Source organism: Rhinoderma darwinii, chromosome 3 (assembly GCF_050947455.1).
Source record: "Rhinoderma darwinii isolate aRhiDar2 chromosome 3, aRhiDar2.hap1, whole genome shotgun sequence".
Taxonomy (NCBI): domain Eukaryota; kingdom Metazoa; phylum Chordata; class Amphibia; order Anura; family Rhinodermatidae; genus Rhinoderma; species Rhinoderma darwinii.
This window is the reverse complement of record NC_134689.1, coordinates 24,775,859-24,792,362: the sequence shown is the minus strand read 5'-3', so window position 1 is coordinate 24,792,362 and position 16,504 is coordinate 24,775,859. Positions and strand designations below refer to the sequence as shown.

Here is a 16,504-nt window from a genome sequence, read left to right as displayed (position 1 = left end):
AGAGGGGGCAGTGTGGCACTACCTTGGAGGGGGGCTGTGTGGCACTATCTACAGAGGGCACTAAGTTTATGGGGGTACAAACTGGGGGCCTAACTTTTCTATGGGGAAAAAAACAGGGCCTAACATCTATATGGGGTTTCATAGTGATGTTTTCTGCCATATTACTGCCCCCGTGAGTTCACCCGCAAAGGGGCCTACTAAGACTGTGTCGCCCAAGGGCCCACATAAAGCTGGAGCCAGCCCTGCACACACATAACATACATATTAAAACACACACATAGGTACACACACATAATTACACACACATAATAATACATACATAAAAAAATACACACACACACACACACACCACACAATAACGCACACATACAAATACACATAATAACAAACATAAAAAGACACACACAAAAATACACACATGATAACACACGCACACACACACACACACACACACACACATACACACACACACACACACACACACACACACACACAATAGTCTTAATAACACACACATAATAACACAGGTATCTGCTCTTTGGTACATGTGGGTGGCCCTTAAAAGGGCCTTTGGGTCAATAAGAGAGGCTTTTAGATGCCTGGAGAGCGTTGGTTTATCTGGACGAACCAGCGGGGCTCGGCCTGGATCTTAGGCACGATGCCCCCCTGCGCTACGATGACATTTTTAAGCAGCTCGTCCAGCTCCACATCTCGATGCATTGCCAGCTGTAGGTGACGAGGTGTAATGCGGCAGCTATTACGACGTAGGGCTGCGATGCCGGCGCCAACCAGGATCTCTGCAGTCATATACTCCATCACAGCGGCCAGGAACACTGGAGCAACAGAACTGAAGCGTCTTCCATAGTTCCGTTTCCTCAGAAAGCGGTGTATACGGCCAACTGGAAACTTCAGGCCAGCCCTGGATGTTCTGCTCCTGGCTGTGGCTCTTCTCTTTCCTCTCAGACTTTCTCTTTCTGACATGTTCACAAGAAACAAAAGGACTACTGCATAAAACAATAATCCAGAATGAGCAGAACAGGCGGTGGCTGCTATTTATACCCAGTGCTGCTCTCTGGTGCAATTCCAAGTCATGACCTCACAGTCAGCCTGATTATTACCTCAGGGGTGGTTCTAATTGGCTCTTCAGGGTGGTGCTGCTTTCTGATTGGTGGAATTCCAAGTCAGTTTTATAATATTACAGTTTGAAAGAGATGTTTAATGTGCTTCATTTAAATGACCAGTAGTGCTGCCCTCTGATTGGTGGAAATTCAATTCAGCTTGAGGACATCACAAACAGCAGGAGATGGTCAGTTTTTTATCTCCTGATCCTTCAGTCTTGTATATTATCCACCATCCTGCTCCTTAACTTTAACTTTTCTTAGTAAAACAAAAGCTATAACTGGACACCAGAATTCACTCAAATCCTATAAATCAAAGTAGAGCCGCCACGTACAATCGGATATGGATCTCTATTCAAATCCAAACCAGTAAATACAAAGTGTTTTACTTCATGGGATTCAGACACATTCAGTATAAATAACACACAGACAGGAATGGGGATAAATAAGAAAATATACATCACATTGACCTGCAGTGTTCTTGATTTCTACAAATGGAGACATTTATCTCTTTCCCTCCATGTCCCTCACTATCATGGTTTCATGGGCGCGATGAGGCCTCAGCAGACTCACAGATTTACCATAATTTATGACTGAAATTCATGCAAATTATGGTGCGACGTAACACCTGCTATTACACCACTTATTGTGCAAAAGTATAAAAAAAAATCCTCAAACAAAACGACCCGTATAATAATGTTAACGTGTTATTGATACCGCATGGTGACAAGTAAATGGCGTAAATTTTGGGGGAATGGGAAAAAAAGCAGTTCCAAAAAAACTATTCTGCCGTTTATTTTTTACCGTGCGGCATGAATAACATGTTAACTTCATTACATGGTTGTTACGATTGTGTATTTTTGTAATACTTTTGCACAATGGGGAACTTCACAATGTGATCTATTGATCGCTTCCATAATGCTTTGGCATACCTAATAGGCATATAGTCATGGCAGGCCTGGGGGCCATTGTTAGAGCTCCGGCTGCATGGAACCAAGGGAGTGACAGAGGGAGCCCCAGTCACTATTGAAAATGGCAGGAATCAGAACTCTCTCTATTTTACAGACACAGAGCTCCGTAGATATGGATTTAAATGGAATGTGTCGCTAGAAATTAATTTTTATTTTTTCAGTGAAACAGTTAGTATTTAAGTGATTAAACATTGTTTTGATTTTTTTAATTATAAATTAGATTCTAATTTATAACATTTAAATGTGCTGGTCACTAGAGGGAGCAATTCCCAAAATTTCAGCATTGTAATGTGGTAAAGCAACCTCATTGCTTTATGCTGCAAATTTGGTGTAGACACACACGCTCTAGGGAGCTCACACAATCCCCCCTCCCTTATCCTGGCTAGTGCCAGGAGAAGGAGGTGGTTGAATCTTCTAATCCTCCTACACTGTGCATTCGCTCAGAAAATGGCGGCACACAGTGTAGGAGGATTAGATACAGTGTTACTCAGACATTATAACACGAACATAATACACACATCACATACACAAACATAACTTACCTGCTCCTGCCGCCGCTGCTGCCTTCGATCCTACTCCTCGCGTCTTCGCTGCCTGGAACATATGTCCGGAATCCCCGACCAGAATAAGTCATCTTACTTCCGGCCGCGGCATCCGGTCCACATGAAAATGGCGCCGGATGTCGCTCTGCCGAAGACCTTCCTTCTGGACTGTGTGGGAGCGGCGCATGCGCCGTTCCCACACAGACGGTGTACACTATAGTGAATGGAAAAGCTCCCCGTTCGCATTCTCTATGGGGATGTATGTGCCGTATTCCATCTCTGTATGTGTCGTTAATTGGCACATACAGAGATGAAAAAAAAAATGGCAGCCCCCATAGTGAAGTAAAAGTAAGAAAAAAGAAAAAAGTACAACACAAAAACACAAATAAATAAAATTTATTTTAATAACATACTAAAAGCAAATTTATATAAAAAAAAAATTTTTCGCGACACCTTCCCTTTAAAATACAACATGCTAGCTGTATGCAGCTGCACTAGGGGGAGCTTAGGAGCTTCCTGCATACTGTGTTATTATGGAGTTCAATGTATAACAGGATGCAAGCTCCCCCTAGTGGTGCCTCAAGGCAACCAGAATGGCATAATTTACTTTCCTTCACCGCTATTAAGATATAATTAGAAAACATTTCAAAAATAAATGGCCTTTAAGGGTTGACATTCACTTTAAGGGCACCCTACAACTTTTAATTGTTATAATTTATTTTACAGAATAGTAAAAGGTTATATAAGTTTGTAACGGACACTGATTAAAAATTCAGACTGCCTCCTCCCTCGTTTCCCTGCATGCTCCTTCATCACAATGTTCAGAGTCTCTGTCTGAGGAAGGGAACAAGTCCTGGATCCTGTTCAAAAGTATCTCTGTACAGCAGTGCAAAGAAGGAAAGCTAGCGATGCTGCTATTAAAGGGTAAACTCATGAAGTCAGCAAATTTTCAAATTAAAGTTGGATCGGTGATCATCTTATTGCCCGAAGTCCAACTTCAGAGACCCCTTCATATCTGCTGTTATTACCAGGAAGCCTGTGCCTAAGGTGACAGGAAGGAGGGGGCGACATCTCTATTCAAAGGAACGGAGATAAATCGGAAGTTATACATCACACTGTCCTGCAGTCCTCTTGATTTCTAAAAATGCAGACATTTATTTATTTCCCTACAACACAGCTTTTTATGCTTTACTATTGGTGTTGCATCATAATACTAGCCTGTTGCGACAACTTTTTTGGGAAAAAAAACACATTTAAGACACATTTATCATTGAAATACGCTAAAAACAGATGTATGCGACTTGCCCAGCAATGGGGGCTTGCTTATCGGGACAGGGGGCGTCTTGAGATGAGCCAAATTGCACCAAAATTGTGGCGCAACAAAGTGGTCTACAGTGTCAGCAAAGCGGTGGTATAAAGTTAGACAGAAGTGCGTGACATTTATCATCCAGCATGAGCCGCTATGATAAATTTGGTGCATCTAGTCTAATTGATAGCTGTCTGAATTTAATGGGGTTCTTCAGGGTACCCGAAAAAAACCCAGATGGTATTAGTAAATCTGCCCCTTTGTGTTTCAATTCTTCACCGTTTTCATTGTCAGTGAATGGGAACACTCTTGTTTACATTCAAAGGCTGCAAACTCGTACATACCTTGTCCTGCTAGCAGATGAGAAGTGGATACAATTGAGTTCAGTGTAGACAATGCTCTATGAGCTAAATACATCAGTAGCACAAATCTCTCTGGTAGTTTGCTACAATGTATCGGTCTCGGGTGCAGACTGGATACAATTGTGTTAGTAAATGTGTCCAATTAAGATTTTAGCACACATATGGTTGAAGTGGTGAGGGAGATAATATAATTACTTATTTTTTTGTAGGGGAATGGAAAAAAAAAATAATATTCCTCCATATTTCAGGCTGTAATACTGCGCTCTGTTGTTACGAGTGTGACGTCATTGTACAGTATGGAGCAGTGTAAGGAATGATGGGGATGCCGTGCTCACTAGAGAGCCACGGCCTCTTCAAACAGCTGATAGACGAAGGTGTTGAGAATAAGACCCCCACCGATCAGATATTGATGGTCTAACCTGGAGATATGTATAGGTTAACCGGATCCCATAATAGCCTATAGGTGACAGATACCACGAGTAGACATTTGTCACAGGCATCCATCATCCATGGGCTATTATGACATCCGTTTTACGTCATGAAAAGTAATTAAAAAGCCAATGACGTATGTGTTGAACGAACGCTTGTAAAATATACCACAGAATGCGTTTGTTTGTGTTTTACTTATTTTCTTTTTGCTTGTACTACGGAATAGGATTGGAGTCAACCCTTGGAAGCTGAGCACCCTTTAGGGGTATAACTCCAGCTTTGTCACAGCGCCACCTTACGCCTTGTTTTCTATATACCATAGAGCAGGGGTCTCAAACTCGGCCGGGTAAGTGGGCCGCATATAGAAAAAATGGGAAGTTGACGGGCCGCATTACTTTCAAATTTGATACAATACAAAATTATTGTTAATCAATTAGTTATTTGAACTACTATAACACTACATTACTATAATAATACCGCTAGGTTTAAAATTTAAGATATTTCTCCACGTGCTTATTTCAACAATCCAGCTTTCCAGTTTAAGTGTCGCTAAATGCAGATGCTGCCGCAGAGTCCTCCGCAGATGCTGCCGCAGAGTCCTCCGCAGATGCTGCCGCAGAGTCCTCCGCAGATGCTGCCGCAGAGTCCTCCGCAGATGCTGCCGCTGTGTGCCCTCCGTAGATGCTGCCGCAGTGCCCTCCGCAGATGCTGCCACAGTGCCGTCAGGGGCTTGCCTAGAGCTGGCGTCCCGGAGCAGAGCCGCTTCTGGCACTCTGCCTGGGATTCCAGCTCTGCTCCTGACATCACTGTCCATATATAGACAGAGATGTCAGGGGCAACCCCAGAGCTGGAGTCCCGGGCAGAGCGCTAGTAGGCTCTTCCTGGGACTCCAGCTGGGCTCCTGACATCACTGGGACTCCTGTCTGGGGAAGCCCCTGACATCAATAGTCGATGTATGGACAGCGATGTCAGAGGCTTCCCCAGAGTCCCGGAGCAGAGCTGATAATAGAGCTCTGCCCGAGACTCCGCTCTGGGGAAGACCCTGACACACTGTCCACATATGGGCAGCGATGTCAGGGAATTCCACAGAGTCCCGGAGCAGAGGCGACACCAGCGCTCTGCTCGGGACTCCGGCTCTGGGGAAGCCCCAGACATCGCTGTTCATATGTGGACAGCGATGTCAGGGAATTCCACAGAGTCCAGGTGCAGAGCCGACACCAGCGCTCTGCTCCGCTCTGGGGAAGACCCTGACACACGGTCCACATATGGGCAGCGATGTCAGGGAATTCCACAGAGTCCCAGAGCAGAGCCGACACCAGCGCTCTGCTCGGGACTCCGGCTCTGGAGAAGCCCCAGACATCGCTGTTCATATGTGGACAGCGATGTCAGGGAATTCCACAGAGTCCAGGAGCAGAGCCGACACCAGCGCTCTGCTCCGCTCTGGGGAAGACCCTGACACACGGTCCACATATGGGCAGCGATGTCAGGGAATTCCACAGAGTCCCGGAGCAGAGCCGATAATAGAGCTCTGCCCGGGACTCCGCTTTGGGGAAGACCCTGACACACTGTCCACATATGGGCAGCGATGTCAGGGAATTCCACAGAGTCCCGGAGCAGAGCCGACACCAGCGCTCTGCTCGGGACTCCGGCTCTGGGGAAGCCCTAGACATCGCTGTTCATATGTGGACAGCGATGTCAGGGAATTCCACAGAGTCCCGGAGCAGAGCCGACACCAGCGCTCTGCTCCGCTCTGGGGAAGACCCTGACACACTGTCTATATATGGGCAGCGATGTCAGGGAATTCCACAGAGTCCCGGAGCAGAGCCTGTACTAGCGCTCTGCCCGGGACTCCGGCTCTGGGGAAGCCCCAGACATCGCTGTTCATATGTGGACAGCGATGTCAGGGAATTCCAGAGTCTCGGAGCAGAGCCGATACTAGCGGCTCTGTGTCCCGCGGGCCGCAGATGAAAGCCCCAGGGGCCGCATGCGGGCCGCGTGCTTGAGACCCCTGCCATAGAGTGTCACACGTCACCCCGAGGCTCCATGTTAAACAATGTATACCACGCAGTATGCAACTTTTTGCAGGAACCCATTGTATGGCATAGCATAGTCTGCTACACATTTCCATACCTAAAAAAAAGTATACCGACGTATACCAGCCCAATAGGACACGCTCTTGGCCTCAATAAGCTAATGGAGACCTATGGACATGTTTAATGTGTACGACAAGAAGCCTTCCTAGCAGTACACGAAAAATATACATCACAAACGTGACAAAAACTGGTCTTGACTGTTAGGGCAAATTTATGAAAACTGGCATCATCTTATTCTTAAAAAAAAAAAGGGCGACGTCCTCCATATCCTCCAACTGAATTTAATGGGAAAAAAACTCCAACAAAACTGAAGCGATTCCGCAGCATAAATTGACATGCTGGGGATTAAAATAACTGCACCGCAGGTCAATATATGAAAGGTTTTGCATCCGATTTTTTTCTGCATCATGTGGATGAGATTTGTTCAAGTCTCGTGATCTTTGCAGCTACTGTAAATGCTGCAGACTTTCCACACAGAATTCCATTGCGGAAATTCCTCAGCGTTTACGCTACGTGGAAACCCAGCCTAACAGACGCCATGTATTCCTAGAGATCTGTGTATATATCATCCTTATAGCAGTCTATGGTCTCCCTCAGCGTAGGCCTGTTTTATGGGATGATCATCTGGATTTCCGAATCCAGTCAAAATTATTTTCTTATACAGAGGCGTAGCTGGGTTCTCCAGCACCCGGGGCAAAGATTCAGTTTGGCGCCCCCTCCCCCCCCCCCCACAACCTCTTTCCCGACATCAGCTTCCCCCTCGCCATGTTTGTTTTCTCTACCAATCGAAGTGTCATTGCTTTTTATGTAACACATTTGTACATCTTACAAGCAATATGGTTCTATACACAACACCAGAACCGAGCTCAGTACATAAATACAGCACCAGCACAAATACAGCTACATTTAGTGCAACCCCTGCTGTACAGGTTTGTACGGTGTAAAACTACAGCTCCCAGCATGGCCCGAACAATGGTGAGGATATGCTGGGAGATGCTGTTTCACAAAAATAAATCCTATCATAATCATACCACCCATCATCTGACTGCAGATCATAGAGTGACTACATTACTGATTAGAGGCAGAATAAACATTGACATTAAGTTACTCACCGGTGACGTCTCAGATTCTAGTTCTTTTTCTCCATCCGGTCCAGACCTCTATGATAATTTCTCCCGGTCCATTTCTTTACCAACATTTCTGCACCTATAAATAAATATAAAGTTATCATTATACCACACACTACACCCCTAAATATAATAGTGCCATACACTGCACCTCTAATTATAATAGCACCATACACCGTGTTCCACACACACACTGTGCCCCCTGTAGATAGTGCCTGTCATAGAGCCCCCTGTAGATAGTGCCCCCATATAGCCCACCCCTGTATATAGTGTCCCACAAATAACTCCTCCTATAGTGCTCTACAGATAGCCCACCCCTGTATATAGCCCCCTGTAGATATAGCTCAGCCCTGTATATAGTGCTCCACGTATAGCCCAACCCTGTATATAGCCCCCTGTAGATATAGCCTACCCCTGTATATAGTGCTCCACGTATAGCCCAACCCTGTATATAGCCTCCAGTAGATATAGCCTACCCATGTATATAGTGCTCCACAGATAGCCCAATCATGCATGTAGCCCCCCTGTAGATATAGCCCACCCCTGTATATAGCCCCCCTGTAGATATAGCCCACCCCTGTACATAGGGCTCTACAGATAACCCACCCCTGTATATAGCCCCCTGTAGATATAGCCCACCCCTGTATATAGCTCCCCTGTAGATATAGCCCACCCCTGTACATAGGGCTCTACAGATAACCCACCCCTGTATATAGCCCCCTGTAGATATAGCCCACCCCTGTATATAGCCCCCCTGTAGATATAGCCCACCCCTGTATATATTGCTCCACAGATAGCCCAACCATGTATGTAGCCCCCCTGTAGATATAGCCCACCCCTGTATATAATGCTCCACATATAGCCCACCCCTGTATATAACCCCCCTGTACATATAGCCCACCCCTGTATATAGCCCCCCTGTACATATAGTCCACCCATGTATATAGTGCTCCACTAGATAGTCCACCCCTGTATATAGTGCGCCATAGATAGCCCACCCCTGTATATAGTGCTCCACATATAGCCCACCCCTGTATATAGCCCCCCTGTACATATAGTCCACCCCTGTATATAGTGCTCCACTAGATAGTCCACCCCTGTATATAGTGCTCCACAGATATATACAATATACTTTCATTGTAAGGATTTACCTTTTAAAGAGGACCGGTCACCTCTCCTGACATGTCTGTTGCAGTGAATACTTGTATTCCCAATAAAACCCCAATTCTGGAGCGTCTTTTCTTAGAACTGCGATGGTTATTACAATCATCTCCAACCATAGATTAATTTTGTTCTACCAAACATTGTGTGTGCATTAGTTGTTACATAGAAAATAGTGAGCTTCGTAGTTTCCATAGTTGGCCCATTCGATTTGTACTTGTGGGGGAACTTAAAGGCAATGGTGGATAAGAAAAATATATAAAAAACATGCAAGTACTTCCATGGTGGACTGGAAAAATATAAGAAACGTGCAAGTACATCAACCTCATGGGCCAAGCTGTGGACAGAGATAGGATTGATTATCTGCCCATAGACGTGGTATGGATCTTCCGTATGGTCTCTATCTGGCTTGGTATTTGCTGGACTGAAAAAGTTTGGGAATCACTGACCTAATGGAACAGCGGGGTAGACTTAATCATATTTAAATATACTTACATATTTTAAATAAGTTTAATATTACATATGAACTCTTAAAGGAATATCCCAGGAAATACTGAGGCATTGGGTAATACCAAGTGCAGACCCAGAGGGGGACGTGCATGACACAGGAATAGAAAGACCTCTCAATAGAAAATCCCTGTGCCATGCACCCATAATAACACAAGTTTGTACATTTTGCCCGGAGTGTTCCTTTAAGGCTGACAGATAACTTCTCACCCAGAGGCTGTGTGGTACTAACAGGGTGGAGGGGGCTGTGTGGCACTACCTGGGGGGAGGGGGCTGTGTGGCACTACCTGGAAAGAGGGGGCAGTGTGGCACTACCTGGGGGGAGGGGTCTGTGTGGCACTACCTCGGGGGAGGAGGCTGTGTGGCACTACCTGGGAAGAGGGGGCAGTGTGACACTACCTTGGAGGGGGGCTGTGTGGCACTATCTACAGAGGGCACTAAGTTTATGGGGGTACAAACTGGTGGCCTAACTTTTCTATGGGGAAAATAACAGGGCCTAACATCTATATGGGGTTACAAAGTGATGTTTTCTGCCATATTACTGCCCCCGTGAGTTCACCCGCAAAGGGGCCTACTAAGACTGTGTCGCCCAAGGGCCCACATAAAGCTGGAGCCAGCCCTGCACACACATAACATACATATTAAAACACACACATAGGTACACACACATAATTACACACACATAATAACACACACATAACACATACATAAAAAAACACACACACACACACATACTCACACCACACAACAACACACACATACAAATACACATAATAACAAACATAAAAAGACACACACAAAAATACACACATGATAACACACACACACACACACACAATAGTCTTAATAACACACACATAATAACACAGGTATCTGCTCTTTGGTACATGTGGGTGGCCCTTAAAAGGGCCTTTGGGTCAATAAGAGAGGCTTTTAGATGCCTGGAGAGCGTTGGTTTATCTGGACGTACCAGCGGGGCTCGGCCTGGATCTTAGGCACGATGCCCCCCTGCGCTACGATGACATTTTTAAGCAGCTCGTCCAGCTCCACATCTCGATGCATTGCCAGCTGTAGGTGACGAGGTGTAATGCGGCAGCTATTACGACGTAGGGCTGCGATGCCGGCGCCAACCAGGATCTCTGCAGTCATATACTCCATCACAGCGGCCAGGAACACTGGAGCAACAGAACTGAAGCGTCTGCCATAATTCCGTTTCCTCAGAAAGCGGTGTATACGGCCAACTGGAAACTTCAGGCCAGCCCTGGATGTTCTGCTCCTGGCTGTGGCTCTTCTCTTTCCTCTCAGACTTTCTCTTTCTGACATGTTCACAAGGAACAAAAGGACTACTGCATAAAACAATAATCCAGAATGAACAGAGCAGGCGGCGGCTGCTATTTCTACCCAGTGCTGCTCTCTGGTGCAATTCCAAGTCATGACCTCACAATCAGCCTGGTGCAATTCCAAGTCATGACCTCACAATCAGCCTGACTATTACCTCATGGGTGGTTCTAATTGGCTCTTCTGGGTGGTGCTGCTTTCTGATTGGTGGAATTCCAAGTCAGATTTATAATATTACAGTTTGAAAGAGATGTTTAATTTGCTTAATTTAAATGACCAGTAGTGCTGCACTCTGATTGGTGGAAATTAAATTTAGCTTCAGAACATCACAATCAGCAGGAGATGTCCAGTTTTTTACCTCCTGACCCTTCAGTCCTGTATATTATCCACCATCCTGCTCCTTAACTTTAACTTTTCTTAGTAAAACAAAAGCTATAACTGGACACCAGAATTCACTCAAATCCTATAAATCAAACTAGAGCCGCCACGTACAATCGGATATGGATCTCTATTCAAATCCAAACCAGTAAATACAAAGTGTTTTACTTCATGGGATTCAGACACATTCAGTATAAATAACTCACAGACAGGAATGGGGATAAATAAGAAAATATACATCATATTGTCCTGCAGTCTTCTTGATTTCTATAAATGGAGACATTTATCTCTTTCCCTCCATGCCCCTCACTATCATGGTTTCATGGGCGCGATGAGGCCTCAGCAGACTGACCGATTTACCATAATTTATGACTGAAATTCACGCAAATTATAGTGCAACGTAACACCTGCTATTACACCACTTATTGTGCAAAAGTATAAAAAAAAATCCCCAAACGAAACGACCCATATAATAATGTTAACGTGTTATTGATACCGCATGGTGACAAGTAAACGGCGCAAATTTTGGGGGAATGGGAAAAAAAGCAGTTCCAAAAAAACTATTCTGCCGTTTGTTTTTTACCGTGCGGCATGAATAACATGTTGACTTCATTACATGGTTGTTATGATTGTGTATTTTTGTAATACTTTTGCACAATGGGGGACTTCACAATGTGATCTATTGATCGCTTCCATAATGCTTTGGCATACCTAATAGGCATATAGTTATGGCAGGCCTGGGGGCCATTGTTAGGGTATGTTCACACGCACTAATTACGGACGTAATTCGGGCGTTTTTGCCGCGAATTACGTCCGAAAATAGCGCCTCAATAGCGTTGACAAACATCTGCCCATTGAAAGCAATGGGCAGACGTTTGTCTGTTCACACGAGGCGTATATTTAAGCGCCGCTGTCAAATGACGGCGCGTAAATAGACGCCCGCGTCAAAGAAGTGACCTGTCACTTCTTTGGGCGTAATTGGAGCCGTTATTCATTGACTCCAATGAATAGCAGCGCCAATTACGTCCGTAATGGACGCGGCGTTTAAACGCCTGCACATGCCGTTACGGCTGAAATTACGGGGATGTTTTTCAGGCGGAAACATCCCCGTAATTTCAGCCGTTACGGACGCTGTCGTGTGAACATACCCTTAGAGCCCCGGCTGCATGGAACCAAGGGAGTGACAGAGGGAGCCCCAGTCACTATTGAAAATTGCAGGAATCAGAACTCTCTCTATTTTACAGCCCACACACTGCAATATGGTTTAATAATACGTCCAAGTGCAGGAAGGGGTTAAATAGACTTATAAGCTCTCCTGACATGTCTGTTTTGACACGCTCCAATGGCAAGGGGAATCAAAATACCCAGTTTTCAATTATTCGTACTTTTCCAGGAAGAATTACAGAGGTACGGCACAGTACAGAGTTCTAAGCAAAGATGCTCCAAAATTGTTATTTTATTGCTAATGCCAGTATTTACAAAAACAAACATCTCCGGACACGTTTAGGTCTAAAATTCTGTGCAGATTTATTTTTTACTATATCTTTATGGCGGTCAGAGCTCTGTTTTCATGACACAGAGCTCCGTAGATATGGATTTAAAGGGAATGTGTCGCTAGAAATTTATTTTTATTTTTTCAGTGAAACAGTTAGTATTTAAGTGATTAAACATTGTTTTAATTTTTTTAATTATAAATTAGATTCTAATTAATAACATTTCCATGTGCTGGTCACTAGAGGGAGCAATTCCCAAAATTGCAGCATTGCAATGTGGTAAAGCAACCGCATTACTTTATTGCAAATTTGGTGTAGACACACACGCTCTAGGGAGCTCACACAATCCCCCCTCCCTTATCCTGGTTAGGGCCAGGAGAAGGAGGTAGTTGAATCTTCTAATCCTCCTACACCGTGCATTCGCTCAGAAAATGGCGGCACAGTGTAGGAGGATTAGATACAGTCGTAATCAGACAGTATAACACGAACATAATACACACATCACATACACAAACATAACTTACCTGCTCCTGCCGCCGCTGCTGCCCCCGATCCTACTCCTCGCGTCTTCGCTGCCTGGAACATATGTCCGGAAGCCGCAACCAGAAGTAGTTATCTTACTGTCCGGCTGCGGCTTCCGGTCCACATGAAAATGGCGCCGGATGTCGCTCTGCCGAAGACCTTCTTTTTGGACTGTGTGGGAGCGGCGCATGCGCCGTTCCCACACAGACGGCGTACACTATAGTGAATGGAACGGCTCCCGTTCGCATTCTCTATGGGGATGTATGTGCCGTATTCCATCTCTGTATGTGTCGTTAACCGACACATACAGAGATGAAAAAAAAAATGGCAGCCCCCATAGTGAGGTAAAAATGAGAAAGAATAAAAAAAATACAACACAAAAACACAAATAAATAAAATTTATTTTAATAACATACTAAAAGCAAATTTATATATATATATAAAAAAATCTGCGACACCTTCCCTTTAGGCTGGGTTCACACGTGGCGGAATTTCACTTAAATTCCGCTGCGGACACTCCGCAGCGTTAATCCGCAGCGGAGCCGTTTCTCCATTGACTTCCACTTTAATTTAGCAGTGTTCGTTTAGACGATGCGTAAAATTCCGCTGCGGAGCATAGGCTGCGGAGCGGAATTTGGTGTCCGCAGCATGCTCTGTCTGTTGCGGAGCAGTGGCGGACTCATGGCGGAATTTCTCCATTGACTTCAATGGAGATTCTAATTTCCGCAATGAAGTCCGCAGCTGTCATGCACATGTTATGTGTGCTGCGGATGCGTCTTGCTTTTTTAACTTGACATTTCTTCATTCTGGCTGGACCTATGTATTTCTAGGTCTACAGCCAGACTGAGGAAGTCAATGGGGCTCCCGTAATGACGGGAGCGTTGCTAGGAGACGTCTGTAAATAGTCACTGTCCAGGGTGCTGAAAGAGTTAAGCGATCGGCAGTAACTGTTTCTGCACCCGGGACAGTGACTACCGATCCCAATATACAGCTACCTGTAAAAAAATATGAGTTCATACTTACCGAGAACTCCCTGCTTCTGTCTCCAGTCCGGCCTCCCAGGATGACGTTTCAGTCTAAGTGACGGCTGCAGCCAATCACAGGCCAAGCACAGGCTGCAGCAGTCACATGGACTGGCGCGTCATCCAGGGAGGTCGGGCTGGATGCCGAAAGAGGGACGCGTCACCAAGACAACGGCCGGAAAGTATGAAATTCGTTTACTTTCACTAGGGAAAGTGCTGTCCCTTCTCTCTATCCTACACTGATAGAGAGAAGGGAAGCACTTTTACCGCAGTCCGCAGCAGCTAGTCTGCATCAATTTTCTGCACATTTTGGGCAGATCCGCAGCCGTAATCCGCAACCCGGATTAGGTGCGGCATTGATGCGGACAGTTGCGGAGGAAATCCGCCACGTGTGGTCATGCCCTTAAAAGACAACATGCTGGCTGCCACTAGGGGGAGCTTAGGAACTTCCTGCATACTGTGTTATTATGGAGTTCTATGTATAACAGGATGCAAGCTCCCCCTAGTGGTGCCTCAAGGCAACCAGAATGGCATAATTTACTTTCCTTCACCGCTATTAAGATATAATTAGAAAATATTTTGAAAATAAATGGCCTTTAAGGGTTGACATTCACTTTAAGGGCACCCTAAAACTTTTAATTGTTAGCATTTATTTTACAGAATAGTAAAAGGTTATATAAGTTTGTAAGGACACTGATTAAAAATTCAGACTGCCTCCTCCCTCGTTTCCCTGCATGCTCCTTCATCACAATGTTCAGAGTCTCTGTCAGGGGAAGGGAAAAAGTCCTGGATCCTGTCCAAAAGTTTCTCTGTACAGCACTGCGAAGAAGGAAAGCTAGCGATGCTGCTATTAAAGGGTAAACTCATGAAGTCAACAAATTTTCAAATTAAAGTTGGATCGGGGATTATCTTATTGCCCGAAGTCCAACTTCAGAGACCCCTTCATATCTGCTGTTATTACCAGGAAGCCTGTGCCTAAGGCGACAGGAAGGAGGGGGCGACATCTCTATTCAAAGGAACGGAGATAAATCGGAAGTTATACATCACACTGTCCTGCAGTCCTCTTGATTTCTAAAAATGCAGACATTTATTTCTTTCCCTACAACACAGCCTTTTATACTTTACTATTGGTGTTGCATCATAATACTAGCCTGTTGCACCATCTTTTTGGGAAAAAAAACCATTTAAGACACATTTATCATTGAAATACGCTAAAAACAGATGAATGCGACTTGCCCAGCATTGGGGGCTTGCTTATCGGGACAGGGGGCGTCTTGAGATGAGCCAAATTGCACCAAAATTGTGGCGCAACAAAGTGGTCTACAGTGTCAGCCAAGCGGTGGTATAAAGTTAGACAGAAGTGCGTGACATTTATCATCCAACATGAGCCGCTATGATAAATTTGGTGCATCTAGTCTAATTGATAGCTGTCTGAATTTAATGGGGTTCTTCAGGGGACCCGAAAAAAAACAAGATGGTATTAGTAAATCTGCCCCTTTGTGTTTCAATTCTTCACCATTTTCATTGTTAGCTGTCAGTGAATGGGAACACTCTTGTTTACATTCAAAGGCTGCAAACTCGTACATACCTTGTCCTGCTCGCAGCTGAGAAGTGGATACAATTGAGTTCAGTGTAGACAATACTCTATGGGCTAAATACATCAGTAGCACAAATCTCTCTGGTAGTTTGCTACAATGTATCGGTCTGGGGTCCAGGCTGTGTAGCTCACAGAGCATTGTCTAGACTCGATACAATTGTGTTAGTAAATGTGTCCAATTAAGATTTTAGCACACATATGGTTGAAGTGGTGAGGGAGATAATATAATTATTAAACAGGATAAAGATCATGCCCCCCTCCCTGTCGAGTCTATTTTGGCGTTAAGAACTACAGGGATTTTTTTCGGTTTTGTGTCGCTGCATTCACAGAGTCGTCATTTATTGTTTATTTAGAGGAAGTGGCCGGGAGGCCGGAAAAAGCTAGAACAGGGTTTAGGGGGTCCCGTTCTAGAGATAGGTGCGGGTCCCGGAGGTGGGACCCGCATCTATCTGACATTTATGACATCTTTGATTGACTTTTCTTATTTTTTTGTAGGGGAATGAAAAAAAATAAAAAATATTCCTCCATTTTTCAGGCT

The 16,504-nt window shown here is 44.8% G+C and overlaps 2 protein-coding genes across 2 annotated transcripts; both read right to left on the bottom strand.

Moving 5' to 3' along the window:
• Positions 1 to 591: 591 nt before the first annotated feature.
• Positions 592 to 981, bottom strand: LOC142750302 (histone H2A-like). The gene has a single exon (XM_075859296.1). It carries the CDS (start codon positions 979 to 981, stop codon positions 592 to 594), a length of 390 nt encoding a protein of 129 aa, XP_075715411.1.
• Positions 982 to 10,549: 9,568 nt separating this feature from the next.
• On the bottom strand, positions 10,550 to 10,939 carry LOC142750301 (histone H2A-like). Its single transcript, XM_075859295.1, has one exon. The coding sequence runs from the start codon at positions 10,937 to 10,939 to the stop codon at positions 10,550 to 10,552; it is 390 nt and encodes a 129-aa protein (XP_075715410.1).
• Positions 10,940 to 16,504: the final 5,565 nt, after the last annotated feature.

What these genes read in the sequence shown, in the direction of transcription:
- LOC142750301 (XM_075859295.1), bottom strand. Translation starts at nt 10,939, where the DNA reads ATGTCAGAAAGAGAAAGTCTGAGAGGAAAGAGAAGAGCCACAGCCAGG.
- LOC142750302 (XM_075859296.1), bottom strand. Translation starts at nt 981, where the DNA reads ATGTCAGAAAGAGAAAGTCTGAGAGGAAAGAGAAGAGCCACAGCCAGG.